Below are 26,608 nucleotides of genomic sequence, written 5' to 3'. Positions count from 1 at the left end.
CACTTAGGAAATTATCTCCAGGAACTACTGAGTTCAGTGTTACCAAGTCACCAGCAGGGGTCTGTGTACATCTCTCTAAGCGTGGTGACACCTCCAAAGGTTTGGGTGTCTCCGTTTTTTAATCAGGTACTGGCCTGTAAATGGCACTTCTAAAGCCTGGTGACTGGTGGGCAGGAGAGGCAGAGTGCTCACTATTCTAGCCTAACACGGTCTCACACTCAGACTCTGGCTGAGACCAACAATGGCTTAGGCCACTGCACAGAGCCTTGAGCCAGGGATCAGTCTGCCCCTACCGGCCCAAGATGTAGATCTATTCTGGGATGGCAAATGATTAAAAGCAACACCGAGGCAAGTCACTACTGATAGAAGCTTGCTGCTTATCTCGGTTTCTTAGATCTCACCAGAGAAATCATTTTTCCCCAAGTTGCAAATTGGTCAGGGCTTGTGTACGTGAAACTTCAGTCTCTCCAGCTCGGCCACACAGTGCCAGGCTCACGTGGAAGGACAAACCTGCTGGCCCCATGAAGGGAGGGCAACTGGCACAGGCCTGCCCATGCCAACACCCTCCGCAGATCACAGTCAGGGTCATGCCCTGTTTTATCACTGTGTGAGGCAGGCGTCCCGGCCTGATGGAGAAAGGGCCACATTTCAAACCGTCTCGGTGATCAACACGTAAGTGCAGGTGAAGGCAGAAGCCCTGTGTTTTCGCCGACAGAACAAACAAGCGTGGCTTTCCGATATGTGAAGAAGGGCGAGTGGCACTGAGAACGCACATCCTTCCTGTCACACACATACAGAAACGTCTGCTGGGGTGTGCTCTCCCTCACGGGGTCACTTACCTGACTCATGCCGCAGCGCTGCAAACACCAAGGTTACCATTTGCTTCATGTTGATAATAAAGGAGAGTCTGAAACACATGTTGAGCCGTAAGTGATACCCGAAGACTAGAAGATGGCCACAGGGCCTTTGCCCGTGTGACATTTCCACAACAAGACTTCACAGAGGGGCAGTGTGTAAAAACACTGGGCAAGCAGAACAAGCTACACAATGGTATGAATCTCATTTATTTAAAACAGTATTTCTCACCATCTCAAATTGAAGACTGCAAAAACTAGAAGCAGTACTTTCTTGAGTTCTCTTAACCTCGGGAGCAGTTCGCTGCCTTCACCTGCAAGTCAGCCCGTGTATGCCAAGTCTATCCCACCACACTTTACAAAACAGTCCTGAAGCTTAATCAAATAAAACTATTGTACACAACATTTACATTAGAAAAGATAGCTGAATGTAGGAAAACTGGGTGTGTTGTTCCCTTTAAGTAAAGACTGCTCCACAGTTGGGGCATCTTCGCTTCCTCAATGCAAAGCAGCAGATGAACCCAAAAGGAAACAGGACGATGGCCAAGAAGATGCCCAGGCAGGTGAAGCAGTACTCCAGGACACCAACCCTGCAGAGAGAGGCAACCAAGTTAGGACCCCCAAGCCTGACAACCCATGGGATGTCACCCTCCCCTCCTGTAAGTCACACACACACACACACACTATACAGGGCGCTTGCCTGACTTGCAGGGGGAATGTGACTGAAATAGGCACACACCCCAGCAAACAGCCCAGGGCTGGAGTGCACAGAACTGGCTGGAGCCAGTACAAACTGCCACTGCTACTGAAGGCACCCTGGGCAAATTCAGAGAATACAGTTGAAAGGTGTCCCCTAATGCAAATAAAGGCAAGAACTTTCCATAGGTCACAGTCTTACAAAAAGGGGTGAGATGGGGCTGGTGGGACGGCTCAGCTGTAAAGGCGCTTGCCACAAAACCCTGACAACCTGAGTTGGATCCTCTCAGCCCCTGGAGGTGGCTGGAGAGAACCAACTCCAGGAAGCTGTCCTTTGGCTTCCCCCTTCATACACAACAGGAAAAACAAGAGCGAAGCAAATGATTCTATAAAAATTCCAACGTCTCGGGCTAGAGAGATGGCTCAGTGGTTGGGAGCACTGGCTGCTCTTCCAGAGGACCCGGGTTCAATTCCCAGCACCCACATGGCAGCTAACAACTGTCTATAACTCCAATATCTGACACCCTCACACAGAAATGCTGCAGGCAAAACACCAATGCACATAAAATAAAAATAAATTATTTAAAAAAAAATTTTGACATCTCAGAAATGAAACCCACCGTAGAGTGTCTGCTGTGCTGGGAACAGAAACCGAGCCTCCTGAGTAGCCGGCTAAGTGCTCTGTCTCCAAACCCAGAGTCTTGCCCCACTGCTGAAATGTTTTAGGTTTCTTTTCTGTCCTCTAAGGGAAAGTGTTTTAAAAGTGATCATTTGGTTGGTGTGAAATTAGGTCAGCCAAAAGTTTAGGGGGCTGGAGAGATGGCTCAGGGGTTAGGACACTGGCTCCTCTTCCAGAGAAGCTGGGTTCAGTTCCCAGCACCCACATGGCGACTTACAACTGTTAACTCCAATTCCAGGGGATCTGACACCCTCACACAGATGCAGGTAAAACACCAATGCACATAAAAATAAATAAACCCTTTAAAAAAAAAAAAAAAACCAAGTGCACATGCATAATGTGGAACACAATGACAAAGGGACATCATATGAAAAGCCTGTATCAAGCATGGAAACAGGTCCGGTGACCAGATGTCTCTGTCAGAGGTCATCTTTTCTCCCCATGTGACCCATATTGGCCTGAAACTCTGGCTCCTCCTGCCTCAGCCTATTAGGATTCCAGGTCTTTGTCACCAAGGTAGCTCAAGGATCTTCTCACAAATTCCAAAGGTGGGAAGCAAAGCTCCAAAGGCTCCTCTGGAAAGTTCTAGACGCCAAGCCTCACTTCTACCCAACAGACTCCCGCGAGCTTCTCCCCAGGCTTCTCCCAACAGGGACCCCCAGCCAGTGCTCCAGGCACTAGCCCATGGGCAGTACACACTGCTGGGACAGAGAAGAGAGAAGGGGAGGGGGCTGCTGAAGAGACACTGTCCGAGTGACATCAGAGCTGGTCTGCAAAGGACGGAGCTCAGCAGGGACATCCATCACAGGGACAGCAAACTGCCTGGAGGTTCAACCCTGCCTGCTCTGCTCCCTCTGGGTTGGGAGGGGAGGGGGAGGGAGTGGAGTGGCTCCCAGCATCTTATCCCTCCCTCCCCACGGTCTTAGATACTGCAAACTGTCCTTTAGACCACATTGGCTACTCAGAGAGCAGGAAAGTGAAGGCTTAAAAGACCCAACAGGTGAGAGCCAAAATTGAAGGCTTCACCAGGTGTAGTGGGCAGGGTCCCAGCTCTGGGACTTCCTAGGGCCACGACAAACCCAGATACTCTGGGAATCACATTTTCAACTCCTTAAAAGACAAGGCAAATTCCATGCCAGCTTCCCCCACCCACTCAAGAGGAACCGCCAGAAACAAGCCTATAGCAGGCAGTAAGACCCTGAACCCCAACAAGCGGGTGCGGGGGCTCTGGACAGGCAGGCCTGGGAAACAACCCCACTTCTGGGCACTTTCCACTCCGCCTGGTTCCGAGCTTCCAACACCTGAGCTAGTGACAGAGCTGCTGAGCTAGGCCAGAGCACAGAGAAACCAATCTGTTCTAAGGCAGCACGAATCGGGATGCCTGCACTGTGTCAGCAAAGCTACCTCTTGTGTGATTTGGGGGTGGGGGCATTAAAACAGGGTCTCTGAAACTCCCTATAACTGAGGATGACCTTGAACTTCTGACCCTCCTGCCTCCACCTCCCAAGTTCTGGGATTATAGATATGTGCCACCAAGGCCTGTCTCATATGACTCTTACTAAAGTGTCCCTTTCTAACTACCACAAGGTCACCACGTCACCACACTTCCTTAGCTTATCCATACACTGGGCAGGACTCTTCCACCAGGCTGCAGCTGCAGGGCCCTCTCTAACCAGTGGTGAAACGGATGAAAAACCCAACTAAAAACTACCTCAGGCTGCTCTGCTGCCCCCAGGCACAGGTGGGCAGGGCCCTGGGCCCAGAAATGTCCAGAGTGGCTGGCAGAAGACCATGTGGTCCTGACCCATTAAGGGCATTTCTGTCTGGGTTGCATCCTTCTATTTCTCCTAGCACCTTCACACTGTCCAATCTTGAGGTAAAATTCCAAGAAACACTGGTCTGCATATTCCAGTTAGAAAATATACCATGAAAATTGGGTATAGTGGTGTGTACCTGTATCTCCAGCACTCAGGAGATAAAGGCAGGAGGATCAGAAGTCCAAGGTTATCCTCAGTTACACAGCAAATTAGAGGCCAACCTGGGCTACATGTGACCTTGTCTTAAAAGGTTAGGAAAGGAAAGGAGAAGAAAGAAAACGTCCCACAAAAGAGCACTGGGTCACAGGAAACAAATCTTGCTTTCTGATTGGTCACCAGAAACTTTCAAAGAAACCAGGGGCCTCAAGATCTTCAATACCCAAGAAAAGAGACAGGAGCACCTGCCAAGCTGCTCCCAAGGGAAAGGGAGAGCCCAGAAGATGCCAGTGGCTGGAGCACTGTAAGATTATGCCAGCGTGTAAGGGGTTGGGGTGGGCTCTCCATGCTGCCCTGCATCTCATCCACATGAGTAGCCCAGCTGTGGGTTACTACTGTATTTGAGGGCAATCCTTCTAGAGCAGCAGCACACTCCAACCCTGCTGTCCCTCTGAATGCTCCATCCAGACCATAAGCCAGCAACTCAGCTGCAGAACTAGGAGCCCAGGATGGCAGGTCACTCCTCCGAGCACTCCCTCATGGCCCGCACTGCCTGATGCACAATTACCAGAAGTAGCCAGGCCCAGTGTCTTGGCTCAAGACCTCTTATCTTCTGAACCCTTTAACAGTGCTCATACCTTCAAAAGCAAGAGAGAGCCACAGTGGACCCAGCTGACCTGTCACTATTGGGCCTTCAGGCACTGGGACGGCTCAAAGCATTAGTCTTCACATACCTGGGGTTCCCTGCAAGCACCACACTTTCTGTCAGAGGCTCAGAGCTGGGAAGCAGCCGCCTTCTGCTGACTCCACAGTTACGAGTGCCAGACTTGGTACTGAGAACCTCATGCTTCCTAAGGAGCCTTCCCCTCAACTTGCTCAGGGATGCCCACCTCTGAGAGGACTAAGGCCGCTATGCCTCCAGGAAAAGTGAGGATGCTCCTTCAGTCACACTATCTGGAGACCAGTCACCTACGGTTTTTTTGGACACCTGCCAGCAACCAGAAGTATGTGACTGGAGACTCACATATCCTCATCCCACAAAAACAACTTGAACCCAAGTTCTAAGCAGGCTTCAGTGAACTAGAGGGATGAGGAAGAGAGAGCTGCTCCAGCCCTCTATCTTTAGCTGTAAGCGAGGGAACTCATGCCCCAGGATCCCTGTCCCTCAACCCACAAACCCAAATGCCCAAAGCAGAACTTTCCCCAAATTTGGAGTAAGCCCAACCTGGATGCAGCACGATGTGAATGTGATGAGGAGATTACAGTCTCTGTTTTGTTGTTTGCTTGTTTCTTTAGACAAGCTCTCTACATAGCCCTGACTCTATGTAGACCAGGCTGGCCTCAAACTCAGAGAGATCCACCCTCCTTTGCCTCCCAAGTGCTGGGATTAAAAACGTGCACCACTGCCCAGCTATTTATAGTCTTAATATAGCCACTTAACATGAAGATTCACATCTTGCTGCAAAAATACTAACATTTTAACTTCAGTTCTGCCCCAGATCTCAAAGGGAACATTGGCAAAAGTTTTAGTTCTAAAAGCCGATGTCTGACTCCAGAAACACAATATGGCCTCTAAGTCAATTTATATTCAACCAAATGCTCCAGGCTACTGAGGTGGTAACAGCACTAAGTGAAGACCCTGCCCAAGAGAACAGCTGCTGCCGTCCAGCTTGCCTGTCCCCACAGCCTCACCTTCTCTTCCTCTGCAGCCTCCCCAGAGCTCCAGGACAGGTTTCAACTCTTCAGTTGGCTCAGAACCCAAAGCTGGGCCTCCTGGCAGCACCTGGATGCCCCTCCTCCACCCTTACCCAGTCACACGAAAAGGGGAGGAAACAGCACAGGGAATTAGGAAAATAACTAACTTCGAAAGCCTTAATTCTTGAACCCCTAACTGGAGCCTCCACAAACAAGCAGCAACTCAACCCTGACATCTGCCAGACAGGTTGGTCGCAGGAGGGAAGTGGACGGAGGAAGGGAGAGGGAAGCTCTGAGCTGCAGGAAGACCATGCAACCCTGGAAGGTCCCAAGGGCCAAGTACTTAGCCAGAAAGGACTATCCTGAGCCGTCCTGTGTCCTTACAGAACCCCACTCCATCAGTACAGCCTGGCCCCATCTTACAGGTGGATGAGGTCGGAGCTGCAGGAGGCCATACAGCTGTGGAAGTGTGGCAGGGATCCAAGCTGGCCCCAGCCCTCCGGATGTTCAAGTATTACTCCCAAGCCCGGGAGCCCCGAGGCACCATCCAGCCCTAGGAACCACCTGCAACATTCAGAACTAGAAGGACAACATCCCCAGGAACAGGATGCGAGGGTTTCCTCCACCAGCTACTGACTGAGTGAAAGCTCCCAACAGAGCCACCAGACAACAGTCTCCACTCCACAGAGCATCCCCACATGGCAGAGAGCACCACCCTGATGTGGGCAGTTCACCAGGACCTCCCCCAAAATATCCTGCCACCTAAGCACAGGTCTCAAAAGCCCAACTGTCAGGCCTAACCTCAAGTGTTCACAGTGGGGGGAAAGAGGGCAAGGCATGTGCCCTCAGGCCCCACCACTCAGACTTGTGCCATCCCACACTGCCAGAGCTGGTAGGCCCCGGATAGGACTGGGAGACAAAAGCGGGCCTCCTTCAGACTGCATGCCTTGTCCAGCACACAGCCAGGACACCAGCCTCTAGCTCCTGCCCAGCATGGCCAGCTCCTTCACCTCCTTCCTCAGACACAGAAGGGGCAGAACAGCCCTTCCATCACCCACCATTATTAGAAACCCAGGGTTGCCACTACCCCATCTTCTCCAGACTCTCTGCCACCTCACGTTCTCTATATCACCCAAACCCACCCCAGCCCACACGGGCTTTCATAACAGCAGCACTTACACCAGGGCTGTATCCAGACTCCACCCTCCCCTGGATTTCTTCCTGTCTCTTTGGTCACCTCCAGAACTAAACACCGGGTAAGAACCCAGCCAGTACTCACGAGGAGCCGGTGCCTGCCAGCTCTGCACTCACAGCCGTGCCACTCACCCTGTGCATGCACATTCCAGCTGTGACCTGTGCTCCCGGGGCACACCGTGCAGCCCCACCTGCCCTGTATCTAAGGTCAACCCACAGCCCTGGAAAGGTGCCAGCCTCAGAGACACAGGACCTTCGTGGATACCCTGCTTGCTGCAGGTGGGGCGGGAAAACCTCAAGGAAGAAGCCCAGCAAGGGCCTGGCTCATCCACTGGGGAGGAGAGACATCTTCTCGCAAATGTCTATAAAGGGAAGATGGAGTCGGGCTGCTTAACTGCGGCTCAGACAGAATGGCAAAGTGACAAGCGACGCCGGCCTCTTATGCCAAGTCTCACTCGGAGGGAATCACAGACGTGTGACTTGGGCAAAGTCCTGCCAAGCCACTAGGGAGGGAAGGGACAGGGCCTGGCAGGCTCCATCTGGAAGGGAGAAAGCCTGGTCACATGAGATGTGTCCTATCTCTCAGCCCTAACAGGCCAGGCAGGGGCAGACTCAATCTTTCCAGGGGAACATCTCTGTCCCAACCCTAGGAGCGCACACACACACACACACACACACACACACACACACACACTCCCTAAACCAAAGGTAAAGCCAGCCACCCCTTCCTGTGCTGCCCACTCCATACTTACCTCCCGCCCCCTGCTTGGGAGAGGGAGCCCCACACCCTGCATGCCTGCTTTTATAATAGGAATCAGCCTTGGAGCCAGGGGCTGGCAGCAGAGGGCACTGTGAACAGCCTGCAGGGGTCCCAGGTGTGCCTAACAGCCTGTTCCTCCCAGCCAGGACACAAGTGGCCTGGCAAGATCCAAGAGTGGTCACCACTTTAAGGATCAGGCACCCCCAAAAGTTGTGCTCAGAGAACCCAGCTTCCTGAATGCTGGATGCCTCCACCCAGTGGCAGTTAACAGTCCCCAAAGGAAGCACCCACAAGAGCCCAAGACCTTCCTGAGAGGGTGGCGGACACAGCCTGACCTTGTCCCAGATTCTGCAGCACTGAAGGGCCCCATGAGAAGCCACAAGCCTGAGGAACCACACAACTCACGTCCCAGGGAAAGTGTTCTCAGTAACCCAGACTGCAGCTGGACGGACACTCCACAGCTCTTGGGTTTGGACTGCCTTGACTCCCAGGCTCCCTGCTGCTGGTCTCCCCTCCCCCCTTCTCTGAGCTCAGAGGTCTGGGCCAAGAGCCTCACGGGAACACCCCTGTCCACTGATGGAGAACAAAACAGCTGCACGTGGTAGGGTCAGGATCTGGATCCAGTTCCTCATCCAGCTCGCTGCTGAACAAAGCAGAGACATGAAATAGAGGCTCCTCCAGTGCCATGCCTCTCTCCGTTCTCAGCCAGCCAGCCAGCCAGCCTAACACCTCTCCTTAAACTTGAGAGATCATCTAACGTTTACCCCATCCTTAGGGCTCTGAGGCCCCCAGGGACCAGCCTCAACACCAAACAGGAAGGTTTCCCATTGCCCATCTCCATGCAACTCCCCACTCCCCAAAGGCTCTCTGCACAGGGGACCCTATACTGATGCCCTTGCTCAACAAACCAGAATCACCCCCCCAGTCGGTACTCCCTCTTGTCTACCCGGTGTGTCTCAAACCCTCAGGTGGAACTCTTGCATTGAACCGCCCTCTGGAGGAGTCAGCAAGACTAAGTTATCGGAGAGCCCGGCTACAGTTGGAGGGAGCAGCTGATTCCTACCCTCTGCCCCTCTCTCCTCCACCAGCTCCAAAGACCAAGTCAGCAGGGCAATGACCCACCAAGGGCGCCAGACAGAGCCTTGAGTTTGCACTGGGGTCCCTGAATGAGGACTCTAACCAGCACTCACTCTCCGTCACCTCGCACACGATCAGCTCTGAGGGTCCAGTCAGTGTCTTCCGCCCTCAGTCATCTGTGAAGCCACTCCTGAGTTTCTGAAATCATTAACTTCCCTATGGCTCCACTCCGCGCCTCTGAAACACACTTTTGAAATAAAAGTCTAAATCCAAACAAGGGTTTCTTAATCCCATCTCGTAGACTTGAACTTCCTCCTCTCAGACAAAGGCTGAAGCCCTGCCCTGCGCATCTGAGTGAGTGGCCAAGTCTTACTTGGACGCTGACTCCTCAAAGCTGCCTAAAACGAGCCTGGCTGCATCTCTTGCCTTACATAAAGTCCTCACAAAGTTTCTGTCAGCTCCAGTTTGAGGATATGGAAAAAAAAAAAGCCACTTCAGGCCGGAACAAAGAAGCACGGGGTTTCCTCCTGGGCCAGCTAGCGGCCCGGAGTTGTTAAGCCCTAGTCTTCATTCTGCACCCTCACGGCCTTTACTCTCCTGGCTACTTGGATCTCCCAAGTCCTTAGGCATACTGGCCAGCGGACTCGAGTCCCAGTACCTCCCAAATAAGACTCAACTGTAACAGTACACTAGCGGAAACTGGACGAAAAACCAAAATAAACCTTGATTCGCTGCGGATCCCAGAACCAGGGAGGAAAGACCCATCAGTCTCCATTGTTAACATTCCTGCGTCCCACGCACTCGGGGTGCCATGCCTCCCAAATGCACTCAACTCCCCACAGAAAAAGGGAACCCCATCCTTCTGCCGCATAAAGTAAATTCAGAGCCAGGGGTGTGTGACCCCACCTTTCTCCCACTGCAGTCCCTCCCATGCGGGACTCCCTCTAAGACGGGATCCCGGCTGTGACCCCACCCCATCCCACCCCCGCTGGCCTTTTGCAAGATCCCGGCACGTGCGTTCTCCGCCGCCACCACCCCTAGAAGCTGAAGACTCACCTGCAGACCGGGCAGCCTCCGACCACGACGATGGAGTTGGCAGGATACCGGGTGACCGTTCGACTGTGGATGTTATAGACCCGGGGGTGGCTGGTGGGGATCCCTGTGGGAGCGGAGCGCAGATCAGCACCGGGCGTTCTCGGCCCTCCTCCTCCCTCCCCCTAATCCCCGGTCCTCCCCGCCTCCAACTGGGCTGAGCGCGCCCCGCGGGTGGGCTCTAGAAGCCAAGTGCAAACCCTCCGACACAAAGTTCACGGCCACCGGGGCAGGGCCTGGCCGGGCAGGGCGCTCCAGGCAGCAGCAGCAGCAGCTGCCCCTGCAGGCCTGCGCCGGGACAGCGCGGTGCTCAGCCAGAAGGCCGCTCGGGGACCCCCCGCCGAGCCGCGGGCCCACCTGTGACGAGGTAGGGGTAGGGCGGCGGCGGGGGCGCGGTAGGGATGGCCCCGTAACCGTGCGGGCCGCACGCGTAGTCGCCCTGGCCGGCCTCCAGGTTGTAGGCGGGCGGGCGCTCCTGCAACAGGGGCTTGTGGTCCATGGCGGCCCCCGGGGCCGCGCGCCCGCCAGCTCCGGCCCGGCTCGCTCCCTTCGGCCCGGCGGGGACGGCGGTGGCGGCAGCGACGGCGGGGTCCCGAGCAGCTCGGCCCTGTAAGGCGCGCGCCGGGCGGGGCGGGCGCGCCAAGGGTTCCCCGCCCTCCTGCCGGTCACAAGACCGGGGTCACGTGGGCGGGGCGGGGCGGGGCTGTGGGCGGGGCCTGGAGAGGGCGTCTTAAAGACGCCTCGGCGGCCGGTGGTGGTGGTGGTGGGGCGTTGTCCTCATCTCAGTCCCGCCCCTCGTAGACTCTAGGGCTTCGAGGGAAGTCCTGACACCTTGCTCCTGATCTTTTTAAAATTTTTGTTTAAAAAAAGTTTGTTACATTTATTTGGGGGGGGGCTGTTTATATGAGTGGGCATGCATTGGAAGTCAGAGAGTGGGTTCCTGCTTTCCACCATATGGGTCCTGGGATAGATAGGTTGTCAGGTTCAGCGGCAGACACCTTCACCCACTGGGCCATCTCGCCAACGGCCACCCCCTCATCACCCCCCCACACACACTTTTTTTTGTGGGCTCACGCATCCCAGGTTGGTCTCGACCTCACTACTATGGAGCCTGGAACTCTTAATCCCCTCGCCTCTGCCTCCCAAAGTATGGACCACCTTGCCGGCACCTGATCACTATATTAAACCCTCAAATTCCCCCCCTCCCCGCCCCCAGCGCCAGGATCACCACCCACGGGGAGGGGCAGGGGGTGCAGTCTCCACATGGCTACTGTCATGCCTCTGGCTGAAGTGGTCCCAAGCATGATGCTTGGTTAGTTAGTTGGTTAGTAAGGCGAACTGGGAGCTGTGCCTGTAGCTTGGTTGATAAGAGTGCTTGCCTGGCATGAATAAAGCCATGGGTTCCATTTCCAGCATTCCATAAACCAGGTACGGCAGTGCATGCCTGTAATCCCAGCACTTGGGAGCTGACTCAAGAGGATCAGGAGTTCAGTGACATCCTCTAATGCGCGGCAAGTTCAAGGCCAGCCTGAGTTCCACGAGACCATGTGTCAAGGAGACTGTGTCTCCAAAACCAACCAAACCAAAAAGGAATGTTGGAACACTTAGAACCCTTCCCGTTTGCTGCCTCTGTGTTTCCAGGGTCTTGCTTCGGTGACACTTCCCACCTCCTGTCCTTTTCTATGTGATCTGTGTTTTGACCCAGGTTTGGTAACTATAGCTTCTCAGAGATTCAGTTTGTATTTATTTATTTTGAATTTGTGATACGCCTATAATCTGCCCACAGTGGGATTATAAGCCTGTGCTGCTATTCTTTTGTTACTTTCATTTTAGCAAATTAACAGAGGGAGCTTCTCTGCTAGGGCCTCTGTCATCCCTAGCCATGGCTTTGACCCAGTCTATGGTACGAGTGAGGAGTCCTTGCCCTGAAGCAGCCCTTCAGAGAGCGACTGGTTAGCCCTGTAACAACAGACTTGCTACTACTGTCCCACCAAGCGCATCTTGTCTAGTCTGTTCCCGGTGTTGTGTACACACAGGATCCACATCTGGGTGACTAATAAGAAACTCACATCCCTTCCTCACCTGTTGAGTTCTTCCAAGCCCATTCCCATTTTCCTCTTCGTTTTGCACTGGTCATTTCCCCAACATCTCATGAGGAGAACTGAGAGGCCGGTCAATCCCTTGACCAATAAACATTAGAGAGGACATCGAGGTTGGGCAGTGGTGGCGCACACCTTTAATCCCAGCACTTGGGAGGCAGAGGCAGGCAGATCTCTGTGAGTTCGAGGTCAGCTTGGTCTATACAGAAAGTTCCAGGACAGCCAGGGATACACAGAGAAACCCTGTCTTAAAAGAGAGAGAGGATATCAAGGACAAGTGTGTGTATCTATCTGGTGGCACTCTGAAGGAGAATTGGGAGTTCAGAGCCATCCTGAGTAACATGTTGAGACTGTCAGTCTCAAAAGAAACCCAATGAGGCTGGATGTGTAGCTCAGTTGGTAGAGCAATCACCTTACATACATGAAGCTCTGGGATCCATCCCCAACACTGCATTAACCAGGCAAGGTAGCTCAAGGTAGCCTGTAATCCTAGCACTCTAGAGGTGAGGATGGGAGAGTCCAAAATTCAAGGCCATCCCTGGCTAAAAGGCAAGATCAAAGCCAGCCTGAGCTACTTGAGACTGTGTCTCAACAACAAAAGAATTTGGCTGATGGAACATGGCTAAGGACTTTGGAAGGAGCAGGGCTGAAGCTCGTGGGGTGGGGGACAGGATAGAGCCCAAAGGCTTCAGCAGTGTAACCCCTCTCCAGGGGAGCATGGGATGCAGCACCAACCCTTATCATCATGAGAAGTGGGTTCATCTCAGGATGCTCCCCTGTGACCTCCCAGGTGGTGACTGCTTCATTAAAAAAAAAAAATTGTATTCATTATTGTTGTGTGAATGATTTGGGGAGCGGGGACATGCCCTATGGTATATGTATGTCGGTCAAAGGTCTAGTTTGTGGACACTTCTTTCCTTCTACCTTTATGTGGGTTCTGGGGACTAAACCCAGGCCACCAGGCTTGCTTAGCAAATGCCTTTACCCACTGAGCCATCCTGCCGACCTCGGACTCTCCTTACAGTCCCTTGCCCTCTCCAGCCCTTTCCTATCAGACATCATACACCTTGGTAGACTTCAATTTGAGGTCAATTTTCTTTTCTCACAGGCCCATGTTTGCTGATCCAACCCCACAGAAAACGAGAACCTCTGGTTCCCTGGGAGTGCCTCTGCTTAAGGACTCATGAATGCTGGAGTTGGAGGATGGGGCTTTGGAATTTCCCAGTGTAGCCTTGAAGAATGCCACTTACCAACAAAACCCTCTACAGCTGTCCATGGATGTGTGCATGCTAGTCCACAGCTGTCCATGGATGTGTGCCTGCTAGTCCACAGCTGTCCATGGATGTGTGCCTGCTAGTCCACAGCTGTCCGTGGATGTGTGCCTGCTAGTCCACAGCTGTCCGTGGATGTGTGCCTGCTAGTCCACAGCTGCTCATGGATGTGTACCTGCTAGTCCACAGCTGCTCGTGGATGTGTACCTGCTAGTCCACAGCTGCTCGTGGATGTGTACCTGCTAGTCCACAGCTGTCCGTGGATGTGTGCCTGCTAGTCCACAGCTGTCCGTGGATGTGTGCCTGCTAGTCCACAGCTGTCCGTGGATGTGTGCCTGCTAGTCCACAGCTGTCCGTGGATGTGTGCCTGCTAGTCCACAGCTGCTCGTGGATGTGTACCTGCTAGTCCACAGCTTTCCATGGAAAAGATGACACTGAATGGGATGCTAAACAGCAGTCAGGTAGGGAGCCAGCCAGTGAAATGACACTGCAGTGAAATAAAGGGACAGAGATGGCACACAAGGAATCCACGAGCCTGGGTGTCCCAGGAACCCGGGATTAATGTCTAGAGGAAGCCATAGGAGTGACCCTCGGGACCAGAACAAGAACCTCCCAGGCGGGCAAGAGCTTTCCAAGGAGCACAAGGTACAATCCCAAAAGATCAACAGTAGGGCAGTTCCATGCTCTGATACTAAGTCATCTGGGGTGGCCAGAAAGGGTCCCCAAGAGGCAAAGGTGGAGGCCCTCCCTATTCAGGGAAGTCGATGACACTAGAGTGGAGGAAGTGCCTTGAAGGATCTGACTGCGGGACTCACGGGCTTGGGGTTGGTTGGTTTGCTTTGTTTTCAAGACAGGGTTTCTCTGTGTAACAGCCTTGGCTGTCCTGGAACTCACTCTGTAGACCAGGCTGGCCTTGAACTCACAGAGCTCCACTTGCCTCTGCCTCCCAAGTGCTGGGATTAAAGGTGTGCGCCACCACCACCTGGGAACTACGTGTGTTTAAACAGGGGTGAGCATCAGATTTGCACATTGGAAGATAATCAACCAGTGTCCTCAGCCATAACCGCCCTGAATCTCTGAAGCTGAGCGGAGTGAAGCCTGGTGATAGATGGATAAGAAAATGACAGGCAGCAGCAAAGGCCAGGGAGAAACTGGGAAGAAAGGAAAATGAGAGGTACCTGTTAAAGTCTGTTGACCTTTCCAGGGTTGGTGCCATGCACCTGCAACCCCGCACTCAGGAGGCTGAGGCAGGAGGATCTAGAATTCCAGGCCAGCAAAATCCCACCTGAAATGAAAAGACTTGGCAACTTCTAGGAGGAGAGGTACCAAACTGCTGATAGGATGCTCACGATTGTGGCTCGGATGGTGGACTGAGGGCTAGCACCTGGCTGTGCACAAAGGCAAAGCTGTGTTTGGGGGAAGAGCCAGACGGGTCCAGTTTTTCACCCAGCCCATTCCCTAAGTGACGCCTAATAAAAGCTGGGAGAGTCTGAGCAGGTGTTGGGAACATCCTCCTCCTTTTTACGGTGTTTTGGTCTAAATTTATGTATTTATATGTATGACTATTTTCCCCCATGTGTACCCATGCGCTCCATGTGTGCCTGGTACCTGTAAAGGCCAAAAAAGTGTTAGATCCCCTGGAACTGGAATTATAGATGGTTGTGAGCCACCATGTAGGTGCTGGGAACTGAACCTAGGTCCTCTGCAAGAGCAGCAAGTGCTCTTAACCACTAGAGCCATCTCTCCAGCCAGCTGTGTGTGTGCGCACATGCGCGCTCGCGTGCGTGTGTGTGTGTGTGTGTGTGTGTGTGTGTGTGTGTGTGTGTGTGATGGTAGTTTGGAGACAGGGTCTTCTGTAGCCCAGGCTGGCCTGTACTCACCCTCTAACAAGGGATGACCTTGAACTCCTGATGCTCCTGTCTCCATTTCCCCAGTGCTAGGATTCCAGGCACACAACACCACAGCTGGTTTGATACCACCCTGCTGCTGAAAGGTCTGGGACATTTCATAGTCAAAGCCACTCAGGTACCAGCACCACGGAGCACCTGATCTGTTCATGGTGAATCCGCTCAGGTGCCAGCACCATGGAGCACCTGATCTGTTCATGGTGAATCCGCTCAGGTGCCAGCACCACGGAGCACCTGATTGTTGTGTTGGTTTGTGCAGGTTGAAAGGACACAGTCACCTGCTTTTGGAGCTGATGTAACGAGCTGGGGACGGAGTTACTAAGAGGTGATGCCGTGGGAATGAACAGGCTCAAGGAGATGGGGAGTCAGGACAGGGGGTGAGCTGTAGCTGTCCCCCGGTGTGCGGAGTGGCTAGTTTGGAAGGAGACATTTGACCAGAGAAAAGACTAGAGAGAGGAGCTATGTGTGGTGCTGCGTCATACCTCTAATCCCATCATGTGGGAGGTAGAGGCAGGAGAATCAAGAGTTCAAGATCATCCTAAGCTACATAGAAAGTTCAAGGATAGCCTGGACTACACGAGACCCTGTCACCAAAAAAAAAGGGAGGGAGGAGGTGCTGCTGGATCAGCCAGTAAAGTGAGGATTTGAGTCTGCATCCTACCACCCACGTAAAAGCCAGACAAGGCGGGGTGCGCCTGCGACCCCAGCACTAGAGAGGCAGAAACGGGAATCCCTGGAGCTCACTGGCCGGCCAGCCTGGCCAAATGGATAAGACCCAAGTTAAACCAGAGACCCTGTCTCTAAAAATAAGATGGAGCCGAGTGGTGGCACACGCCTTTAATCCCAGCACTTGGGAGGCAGAGGCAGGTGTCTCTGAGTTTGAGGCCAGCCTGGTCCACAGAGTGAGTTCCAGGACAGACAGGGCTACACAGAGATACCCTGTCTTAGAAGAGAGAGAGAGAGAGAGAGAGAGAGAGAGAGAGAGAGAGAGAGAGAGAGAGAGAGAATATCAAGGAAGACACCAAACTTCAACCTCTGTCCTCCACACTGACAAATGCATGCAAGTGCAAACATGCACGCGTGTGTGCACACACACACACACTCAAAACAAGAAAACGAAACAGTTGCCCATGTAGAGATGGAAGGAACAGTGTCCAGGCTTGCTTGCTTGTTTAATGTGGGCAAACACCAGATCACTTGTAAAGTGATAGGATTCAGTGATAGGATTCAGCAGGGCAGGGAGAGGGGTGATAGGTGAGGGGAGACAGTCCCTATCGGATTGGACTGGTCACCCATAGAAGGGGACACAAAGGTGCTAGGACAGATATCACTCCCTCCCTTACCCCTCCCTCTCATTCCCCCTTTCTCCACTTTCTTTCTTCCCTCTCCCTCTCCTTCTCCTTCCTACTGGGGGTGCTACATGAGCACCCAACCCTGAGCTACATCCCCAGCGTGGGAGCTCTCTCCTGAGTGTTGCTAACTCCTTCATGAAATTGAGAGCAAAGCCAGAAACTGAGTCTGAGACCAGAGGAGAGAGTGTAAGAAAGAGATGGTTTGTGGGACTCCCGAGAATAGGAGTCTAAGCAGGCAAGAGGAAGAATTACAGTGTGATTGTGGAGCCACGTGAGGCAGTAATGTAGCCATACAGGCAGAAGGGAAAATGTTCTCAAGCCCCTCCTTTCCGGCCATCAGGCTGATGAAACAATGGACCTTAAGGAATTAGAATTGCCCAGGAAATCTCGTACTTAAGGTATTATGGATTGAGTGAAAATGTGCCCCCCCCCAATAGGTGCATAGTTTGAATACATGGTTCCCCAATTGGTGGAACTGTTTGGGAAGGGTTAGGAGGTGTGTCCTTGTCAGAGGAAGTGTGTCACCAGAGGTGGGCTTTGAGGTTTCAAGAACCCCCACCACTCCCAGTTAGCTCTCTCTGCCTTGTCCTTGTGATCAGATGTGAGCTCTCAGCTACTGCTCCAGCACTATGCCTGCCTGCCTGCTGCTGCCATGCTGCTCACCATGATGGTCATGGGCTCACCCTCTGAGTGTGGGTGAGCTTCCAATCAACTCTTTCCTTTATTTTTTATCTCCCCCCCCCCCCCCCCCCGGAGCTGAGGACCGAACCCAGGGCCTTGCGCTTGCTAGGTAAGCACTCTACCACTGAGCTAAATCCCCAACCCCCAACTCTTTCCTTTATAGATTGCCTTAGTGTCTCTTCACAACAATAGAAAAGTTAACTGAGACATTGGAGAAAGAAAAGGCTGAAGCCCTGGGAGACTGCGATGGTGCAGCCTTCCTGAAGGAAGTACATCATTGCGGAGGGCTTTGAGACTAAAGGCCTTGCGTACTTCCAATTTGCTCTCTGATTCATTCTCACAGTTAAAGACGTGAACTCTCAGCTTCCTGCTCCAGCTGCTGCCTGCTGCCACACTTCTCTATCACAACGGAACCTTCTTATCCCTCTGGAACCATAAGCCCAAATAAATTCTTCTCTGTGTTGCCTTGGTCATGGTGTTTTACCATAGCAACCGAGAGTAACTAATACAGCTTCTTTTTTTTTTTTTTTTTTTTTTTTTTTGGTTTTTTGAGACAGGGTTTCTCTGTGTAGCTTTGCGCCTTTCCTGGAGCTCACTTGGTAGCCCAGGCTGGCCTCGAACTCACAGAGATCCGCCTGGCTCTGCCTCCCGAGTGCTGGGATTAAAGGCGTGCGCCACCACCGCCTGGCCTAATACAGCTTCTTAAGGGGGAGAAACAATTAAGTGTCCTGGCAATAGCCACATTTACCATTTTGGTGACTCTCAAGTTACATCTCAAAGGCTTGCTAAAGGTATTCATTCTCCTCTCTCTCTCTCTCTTTCTCTCTCTCTCTCTCTCTCTCTCTCTCTCTCTCTTCCCTCCCTTCCCTCTTTCTCTGATACAAAGTCTCATGTGGCCTTCTATGAAGCCGAGGATGACCTTGAACTTCTAACCCTCCTGCCTTGACCTTGACCTGCCAAGCACTGGGATTACAGCTGTGCGCCACACACACAGTTTATGGTACTGAAGCCTGGACTCAGGGCTTCATAATGGTGGCAGCCAAACCTGCTACCAGCTGAGCATATCCCTACCCTCTTCTTCCTGATAAGTGGCTGTAGAGGACTTGCGTGGAGTCGTAATCTGATAAGGAAAATCCAGGAAGCACTAGGGTTGCACAAGGTTTAGGACGTATCTTTTACCATAATGGAGTGTCTGATCTGAGATTCCTGGAAAGTTGCAGGTCACAGCTGGGAAGGGAGAAAGGTCTTAAGGAAATGTGGCTAATGGTGCTGGAATTTTGACTTCCTAGCTGGAGGGAGCCTTCAAGCAGGCTCCTGGATGAGACTCCTTTCTGTTCTCCTGCCCCCATCATAGCCCTGTCTTTCTGTCCTGTCTCATTGGAGAGCAGAAGTTAAAAATCCAGGTGTGGGCGGGGGCTTCATTCCCTCCAAAGGCTCTTGGAAACGCCCCTTCCTGTCATTTCTAGTACCTGGTGACTCCAGATCCCTTGTCACACAGCAATTGAAAGTGTCTCTAGGGGCTGGAAGGATGGCTCAGGTTAAGAGCACTGCTTGTTCTTCCAAAGGTCCTGAGTTCAATTCCCAGCAACCACATGGTGGCTCACAACCATCTGTAATGAGATCTGTCGATCTGGTGCCCTCTTCTGGTCTGCAGGCGTATATGCAGATAGAGCACTGCATACATAATAAATAAATCTTTAAAAAAAAGAAAGAGTCTCCAGCCCTCTCATGTTTCTCTAGGCCCCTCCTCTTGTAAGAACACCAGTCATTGTTTGCATTTAGGGCTCAAGCTTGATATAGAGTGGCATTGTCATTTCCATGCACACATGCCCAAGCCTTCCCCTTCCCTCAGAGCACCCTCATACAGTCGGGATCCAGCTGCCCTGTGTCACTGGCATGGCGGGAGCCACGATATACTGAAGAGAGACACTTGTGCTCTCCCTTCAGCTGTGAGGTTATAGAAACAATGGTCTCCGTGGAATTGGAAGTCACACACACACACACACCCCAAGTCTCAGAATTGACTGAGATTTCTTAGCTATGCATAACCCCTATTTAAACATAAACCTCAGAAACTGGAGAGATAGCTCTGTGGTTAAGAGCACTAGTTGCTCTTGGAGAGAACTTGGGGTCAATTCCCAGCACGCACATGGCAGCTCACAGCCATTTCTAACTCCAGTCCCAGAGGATATGATGCCCCCTTCTGGCCTTTGCGAGAACTGCATGCATGTGGTGCACAGAGGTGCATGCAGTCAGGACACCCTTTCACATAACATAAAAACAACTAAAACAAGCCCGGCGGTGGTGGCACACGCCTTTAATCCCAGCACTCTGGGAGACAGAGCCAGGCAGATCCAAATAATAATAATAATTAAAACAAAAAAATTAAAAATCATGAACCCTTATACCAGGACGCTGAAAGTGGACTTTGGGGTCCCTGGACCTCTTCATTTGTTCTTCTTTCCAATGTAGCCATATTGAATAAACCTCTGCTTTTCACTATTATGCATCTCGTTAACTGGTGTATTTGAGGCCGGGTGGCTGAACCTAGCTTATCAGGTCTTCTTTAACCATAAAAACTCCAGCGACAGTGATTTGGGTATGTTGGGCACTCTCCATGGCATGTCATATGTTTTGTTTTCTGGCTTCTTTAGAGTTATCCCACGGAAGTAAACATCAACGCCCCCTCGCTGTTTGCAAAGGAGACTCAGGCACAGACGCTTTCAGTTGCGCTTACAAGGAATCCTGGCCTCTGAACACCAGTGTACCACCTGCAGCCCTGAGACTACACCATGCTCTCCCGCACCAAGTGTGCAAAAGGGAAACACTGGTGACTGTGGTGTGTGTGTGTGTGTGTGTGTGTGTGTGTATGTGTGTGTGCATGCCTTTGCCCTTACCTTGCTAGAGACTGAACCCCGGGCCTCTGGCTCGCCAGCTGAGTTACCACCGAGCTATACACTGCTGGTCCTCTTCATGGTTGGTATTACCCAAAAGTCCAGTCGATCTAGTCTTTTTACCATTTTGAGACAGGGTCTCACTAAGTTGCCCACACTGGTCTTGACCTTACTCTGTAGCCCAGACAGGCCTTGAACTTGTGATCCTCCTGCCTCAGCCTTCTGAGTAGCTGAGGTTACAAGTCTGTTTCAGCAGACTGGCTGGCCACTGGTTCTATGAGAAATACATTCCCACAGAATAAGAGGGAATTTGTTTCATTTAGAGCATATCTTCTCTGGGCTGGGGACGTCACTTAGGGGTAGGATGTTTGTGTGGCATGCAAGAGGACTCCGCACCAAACGGAAAATAAAAGTAAGGCTTAGAGATGTCACTGAGTCGCTGTGGTGCTTGCCTAGCCTTCATGAGCCCTGAGTTCAATCCTTGGCACCGATAAAACCAGGTGTGGTGGCATGCACCCATGATCCTAACCCTCAGGAAGAAGAGGCTGGCAAAGCGAAAGGTCAAGGTCACCCTACACAGTGGATTTGAAGCCAGCCTGGGCTACATGAGACCCTACCATTCATAAGTAAGTCCTGTGTATATTTTTCTGATAACTTCAATTCTATTCTTTATCTGCTTATACATCTCTTGCACACTAAATTTATTTATTTTTTTAGTATTGCCATTTCTGTTAAAAACAAATAAATGCAACTCTGATTTTGAGTAGAGTATATAAATGCTTTCTAAGGAGGGCACAAGACGGGATCTGGGCACATGGAGGATGTGCCGGCCCCTGCCTGGGGGCTGGGGCAGTGGTCATGCTCCAGACCTTGACAGTCACTGTGACTGTCCTCAAAGACCAGAGGAAGCCGAAACAAAGGTCGTGCCCTTTTCTTGCATGCTCTTGAGAGGCGCTGATAACCCATCACGTGGGTTTCTTGGCACATACAGGAACTGGGTACCTCACATGGCTGGGATTGTGACCAAAGGAGAAAGAAAAAAAAAAAGAAAGAAAAGAAAAAAAAACAAGAAGGAAGCAGAGTGTCAAAAGCCAGGGCTGGAGCGAACTGCAAGGGCTTGGCTTGGGGAAGGACGTTACCAAATATTTGCTGAATAGCAACTAAATGTTTATCTTAGATAAACACTTTGGAGTTTTATGGTAAGCCGGTTGTGAGCTTTACAATTCTACTAGGCAAATACTTCTAAGTATTGTTATAAATTAAGCATATCGGGTTCCACACGACACATGAAAGTGTCTCTTTTGCTGTCGGATGGTAAATCTTTCATAAGTCACGGGGCTGCGGGATGGCTTCATAGGTAAAGTGCTTGCCCTATAAGCATGATGTCCTGCCTTTGATCCCCCAAATACACACAAAAAGGCCAAGCATGGAGGCCAAGGCTTGTACTACCAGCACTGGGGGGGGGGGGGGGGGGCTGGGGGGGGAAGAGGCAGAGACAGGCAGATCCCTGGAGCTCAGTGTCCAGCCAGCCTGACCTATGAGGCAAGTTCCAGGCCTGTAAAGGACCTTGTCAGAAGACACAAGATGGGCAATCCCGAGAAATACCGTGTAAGGTTAACTTCTGGTCACCACGTGCTTGCGTCTCCACGTGCAGCTGCACCCATATGCACGCACATACACACACAGACACACATACAATCTTTTATAAGTCACATATATATACATATTCAAATGTACATAATGCCCTTTGCTTTTCCTCTTTCTCTGTGGGGATTAAATCCAGGGCCTTGGCACACTGCGAGCATTCTACCACTGAGCTACGCCCCAATCTTCCCAGATTTCTTGACTGAGGGACAGAGAGTCCAAGGACGTTTCATCCAAATTTAGATGCTGAGGCAGGTAAGGTAGAGGGGAAGATCCTGGTTGGAAGAACAACTGGGTCTCATCAAGAATGTTCTAGGCTAGGAACTTCCTGAATAATTTGAGCAAGCAACTGAGCCTCCTAAACTGGAGACATCAAATATCTTTCAACATTAGAACAGTTTCCTGGGCTGGGAGATGGTTCATCGGTACAGTGTCTGCCATGATGATCTCAGTTTGATACCAGAACACATGTTAAAAAAAAAAAAAAAAACAGCCCGGCGGTGGTGGCGCACGCCTTTAATCCCAGCACTCGGGAGGCAGAGCCAGGCGGATCTCTGTGAGTTCGGGGCCAGCCTGGACTACCAAGTGAGTTCCAGGAAAGGCGCAAAGCTACACAGAGAAACCCTGTCTTGAAAAACAAAACAAAACAAACAAACAAACAAAAAAACAGGCATGGGGCATGCACCTGGAACCCAGGCTCATTGGCCGGCCAGACTAGCCAAATTGGCAAGCTCAAGGCCATTGAGTGCTGTCTCTGAAAACAAGGTCTGGGGCTTGGGAGGTAGTTCAGAGGTTGAGAGCACTTGCCCCACCATCATGACTATCAGAGTTTGAATCCCAGCGCCCATGTTAGAAGCCAGGTATCCCATGTCTACCTGTAACCGCAGTGCAGAGGGGAGGGGAGATGGGAGGATACCTGCAGCTTCCTGGCCTCCAGCCTAGTCAAGAAAACATGCGCCCTGGAGCAGACGAGAGGGCTCAGTGGATAAGAGCGCTGGCCGCTCTTGCCGAGGACCTCAGTTCAGTTCCCAGCACCCACGTGGTGACTCACCAACATCCATAACTCCAAGTTCCAAGGGATCAGATATCCTAACCTCCATGGGCACCAGGCACACATGTGCTACACATATTTACATGTAGGTAAAACACTCATACATACATATAAAATAAATAAATCCTACCAGGCATGGTGGTGCACATCTTTAATCCCAGCATTCAGGAGGAAGAGGCAGATGAAGTCCCTGCAACTTTGAGGCCAGCCTGGTCTATATAATAAGTTTCAGGCCAGCCAGGGCTACACGGTGAGACCCTGTCTCAAAATAATATAAAGTAAATCTTAAAACAAAAATCCTTTTCTAAATTCCAGTTCTGGCCAGACTCCACAAAGTACATTCCCACTTTAGGTCAAAAATATGTCTGCGTCATTCCAGAAAGCCATGTCTGGTTTTTCAAAAATGCAGAATGAGGTGGAGGGAAGCTGTCTGTGTATGGGAGTCTGGAGAAATGGCTTAGCAGTTCAGAGCACTTACTGCTCTCTCAGAGGCCCAGACTTTGGGTTCCAGCACCCACATCAAGCAGCCCATACATGCCTGCAACTCCAGCTCCACAAGACCCTATGTCCCCCTAGAAAGAAGAATGGAGAAAGTTGTGGGCCAGCCTAGCATGCATGAAGACCTAGGTTCCATTCCCCAGCACTGCAAAAATGGCCACCACCTGGAATCCCATTATTTGGGAAGTGGAAACAGGAGAGTATAGAAGTTCAAAGCTGGCCTCGGTTAGGGTGACTGTTGCTATGATGAAACACCACGACCAGAAGTAACTTGAGGAGGAGAGAGTTGAGTTCCCTTATTCTTCCTTCTTATGGTTCATCATCGCGTTAGTCAGGGCAGGAACTCACCCACGGCAGAAACCTATCGACAGGAGGTGGAGGCCATGGAGGGGTGCTGCTTACTGGCTTGCTCCTCGTGGCTTGCTCAGCTTGCTTTCTTATAGAACCCAGAACCACTATCCACAATGGTCTCGGCCCTCTCGGGTCAATCACTAGTTAAGAAATGCCCTACAGGCTTGCCTACAGCCTGATCTTATGGAAACAATTTCTCAACTGGGGTTCCCTCCTCTCAGATGACTCCAGCTTATGTCAAGCTGACATGAAACTAGTCAGCACAGAGTTCCATGCCAGCCTGTACTATGTTAGACACCTTAAAGGAGTAGGGGGCAATAATCAAGACCACTCAGAAGTAAGGAAATTGCCAGCATCACAGAAGATGAGCACTGCCTAGGATCTCACTGAATGATCTTTTGTGGTTGCATAGTATCACTGGGGAAAATGGTGTGTAACTCCACAGTTCTACTCTGTCACAGGATAGATAGGAAGTTACCTGGATTTACAGAAGTATTTTCCAGGGTAGGGATGTAAAATCAGCAGTAGAGCACCTGCCTAGAATCCCCCAGTGAGGGGCTGGGGTGTGGCTCAGTGGTAGAGTCCCTGCCTAGAATCCCCCAGTGAGGGGCTGGGGTGTGGCTCAGTGGTAGAGTCCCTGCCTAGAATCCCCCAGTGAGGGGCTGGGTGTGTCTCAGTGGTAGAGCCCCTTCCTAGAATCCCCCAGTGAGGGGCTGGGGTGTGGCTCAGTGGTAGAGCACCTGCCTAGAATCCCCCAGTGAGGGGCTGGGGTATGGCTCAGTGGTAAAGCACCTGCCTAGAATCCCCCAGTGAGGGGCTGGGGTGTGGCTCAGTGGTAGAGTACCTGCCTAGAATCCCCCAGTGAGGGGCTGGGGTGTGGCTCAGTGGTAGAGCACCTGCCTAGAATCCCCCAGTGAGGGGCTGGGGTGTGGCTCAGTGGTAGAGTCCCTGCCTAGAATCCCCCAGTAAGGGGTTGGGGGTGTGGCCATCAATAGAATGTTTGCTCAACATACGTTAGGCCCTGAGTTTGATCCAGAGTGCTGCAAGAAGTTTCTTTGTGTTTAACTTACAATGGTAACGGGAGACCAAGTAGAACCTGAAGGCACACCTGTGCCCAACTACTGATTACTGAATTTGGTGACAAACATGGATTCTCTTTGTTTGGGGGAAGCAGACAAGGGGCCAGTCCCAGTTGAGACAAATAATTCATGACTCTTGGGTCCATAAGGATGTCTAGGACCCAACCTGGAAGCTCCTCAGAGGACTCTGCATGTGTGGGGTGGCTAAAGATCCTGCTGTCTTTCTCCCAGCCACTTTCAGTATTGCAGAGCCACCCAGAACTGGTCCTCCTCAAAGTCAGAGGATCTAAGATGATGCTGTCACGGGGACTTGGCTTTGTGAGACAAGCGAGCTTGGGGAATTGCTGACAGGAGAGGATGCCATATGCTGGAGAGGCGACTCGGCAGGGAAGAGCACTTAACTCTCCAGCAGGAGGACATGAGTTCAAATCCCCAGATTCCCACATTGTCAGGTTTGTCCCTGCACATGCTTGTCACCACAGTGCTGTGACGAGCAGAGACTAGAGGATCACTGGGGTGGTCTGGATGAGATGTCCCTCATAGTCTGGAGCGAGCCCCAGGTGGCGGTGCTGTTTGGGAGGTGTGGCCTTGCTGAAGGATAGACATCCCTGGGGGAGGCTTTGAGGCTTCAAAGACTCACTTCCCCAGTTCACTCCCTCTCCTTCCTTCCTGTGCTTTTGAGACGTGAGCTCTCAGCTGTTCCTACAGCCGTGTCTACAGCCTGCCGCCACATCAATGCCAGGATGGACTCTCATCCCTCTGGAACCATAATCCCAAATAAACCCTCCTTCCAGAAGCTGCTTGAGTCATGGTGTTTTATCATAACAACAGAAAAGTCACTAAGACAATCACTGAGGCTTGCTGGCCACTAGCCTAGGTCCAGGTGAGAGACCCTGTCTCTCTGTAGTCTAGGCTGGCCTTGAACTCAGAGATCTGCCTGCCTCTGCTGGGATTAAAGGTGTGCACCACCATGTGTGTGGTGAGAGGCCCTGTCTCAAAAGAATAAGTTGGAGAGTAATAGAGTAGGTCACCCAACGTCCTCTGTCCTCTGTGGCTGACACAGATACATGTGCATACACTGCACATATCACACACACACACACACACACACACACACACACACACACACACGGGGGGGGGGTACCATGATAAAGGGACAGAGAAAAAAAACCACCCGCTTTTCCGGTCCCTTCTCACTCCCTCCAAGTGCCTTCCCCAGCCAGGCCCCCCGAGCCTCAGCCCAGGGCCTCGTACCTGCTTCCTGCACTGTGGTGCCCATGGTTAGTCCCCGCAAGATGCCCAGGAGTGGCCAGAGGAAGCCTGAGGTTGGGCCAGGAAAAGCCCCCTTATGCTCCAGCAGCTGACAGGCAGTGACCGACATGAAGGAGTGACCCAGAAGGCCGGTGAGGAAGAGTCATACCATTGAGAATGTGGGGGAGGTAGGGAGGAACTGGGCAGGCTGGGCCTCACAGGGGACAGAATGTAGCCTCACAATCCTGCTCTGTGCCAAGGTTCTTAGGTTCTGAGCTCCGGTCAGCAGGAGGTGACTCCAGCTCAGCTATTTTATCCCTCTGCCAAGAGATGTGATACAACCCAGGATTCATGCGGGGACTGTAGAGCCACCATGTGATGAACTGCCACAAGGCAATAAAGACATGGTCCAGTGTCAGACTTTAGCCTGTGGCCCCAGAAAGGTCAGAGTGAAAGGCAAGACCTGCAGCCTTATCCCCAAGGAGGCAGAAATAGCCCCGACGTTCCCTG

At 51.9% G+C, this 26,608-nt stretch overlaps 1 protein-coding gene across 2 annotated transcripts; it reads right to left on the bottom strand.

Annotated features, from left to right (window-relative positions):
- Positions 1 to 1,048: 1,048 nt before the first annotated feature.
- Positions 1,049 to 26,317, bottom strand: Bri3 (brain protein I3). Of its 2 annotated transcripts, none has more exons than XM_059248747.1 (3): positions 26,102 to 26,317; positions 9,985 to 10,087; positions 1,049 to 1,444 (listed from the first exon to the last, which is right to left on the bottom strand). In XM_059248747.1, exons 1-3 carry the CDS (start codon positions 26,226 to 26,228, stop codon positions 1,312 to 1,314), a joined length of 363 nt encoding a protein of 120 aa, XP_059104730.1. In that variant the 5' UTR covers positions 26,229 to 26,317; the 3' UTR covers positions 1,049 to 1,311. The 2 variants fall into 2 exon arrangements, with proteins under 2 accessions (XP_059104730.1, XP_059104729.1); XM_059248746.1 differs by lacking the exon at positions 26,102 to 26,317 and adding an exon at positions 10,378 to 10,543.
- Between the last annotated feature and the right edge of the window lie 291 nt (positions 26,318 to 26,608).

The sequence above is a fragment of the Peromyscus eremicus genome, chromosome 23 (assembly GCF_949786415.1).
Source record: "Peromyscus eremicus chromosome 23, PerEre_H2_v1, whole genome shotgun sequence".
In the NCBI taxonomy this organism is placed as follows: domain Eukaryota; kingdom Metazoa; phylum Chordata; class Mammalia; order Rodentia; family Cricetidae; genus Peromyscus; species Peromyscus eremicus.
Note: the sequence above shows the minus strand (reverse complement) of the source record. Positions and strands in the feature narration are given on the sequence as shown.

What these genes read in the sequence shown, in the direction of transcription:
- Bri3 (XM_059248746.1), bottom strand. Translation starts at nt 10,519, where the DNA reads ATGGACCACAAGCCCCTGTTGCAGGAGCGCCCGCCCGCCTACAACCTG. An exon ending in CTACCCCTACCTCGTCACAG is followed by an intron (nt 10,088 to 10,377) that starts GTGGGCCCGCGG and finishes CCGCTCCCACAG; the next exon opens with GGATCCCCACCAGCCACCCC. An exon ending in GGAGGCTGCCCGGTCTGCAG is followed by an intron (nt 1,445 to 9,984) that starts GTGAGTCTTCAG and finishes CTCTCTCTGCAG; the next exon opens with GGTTGGTGTCCTGGAGTACT.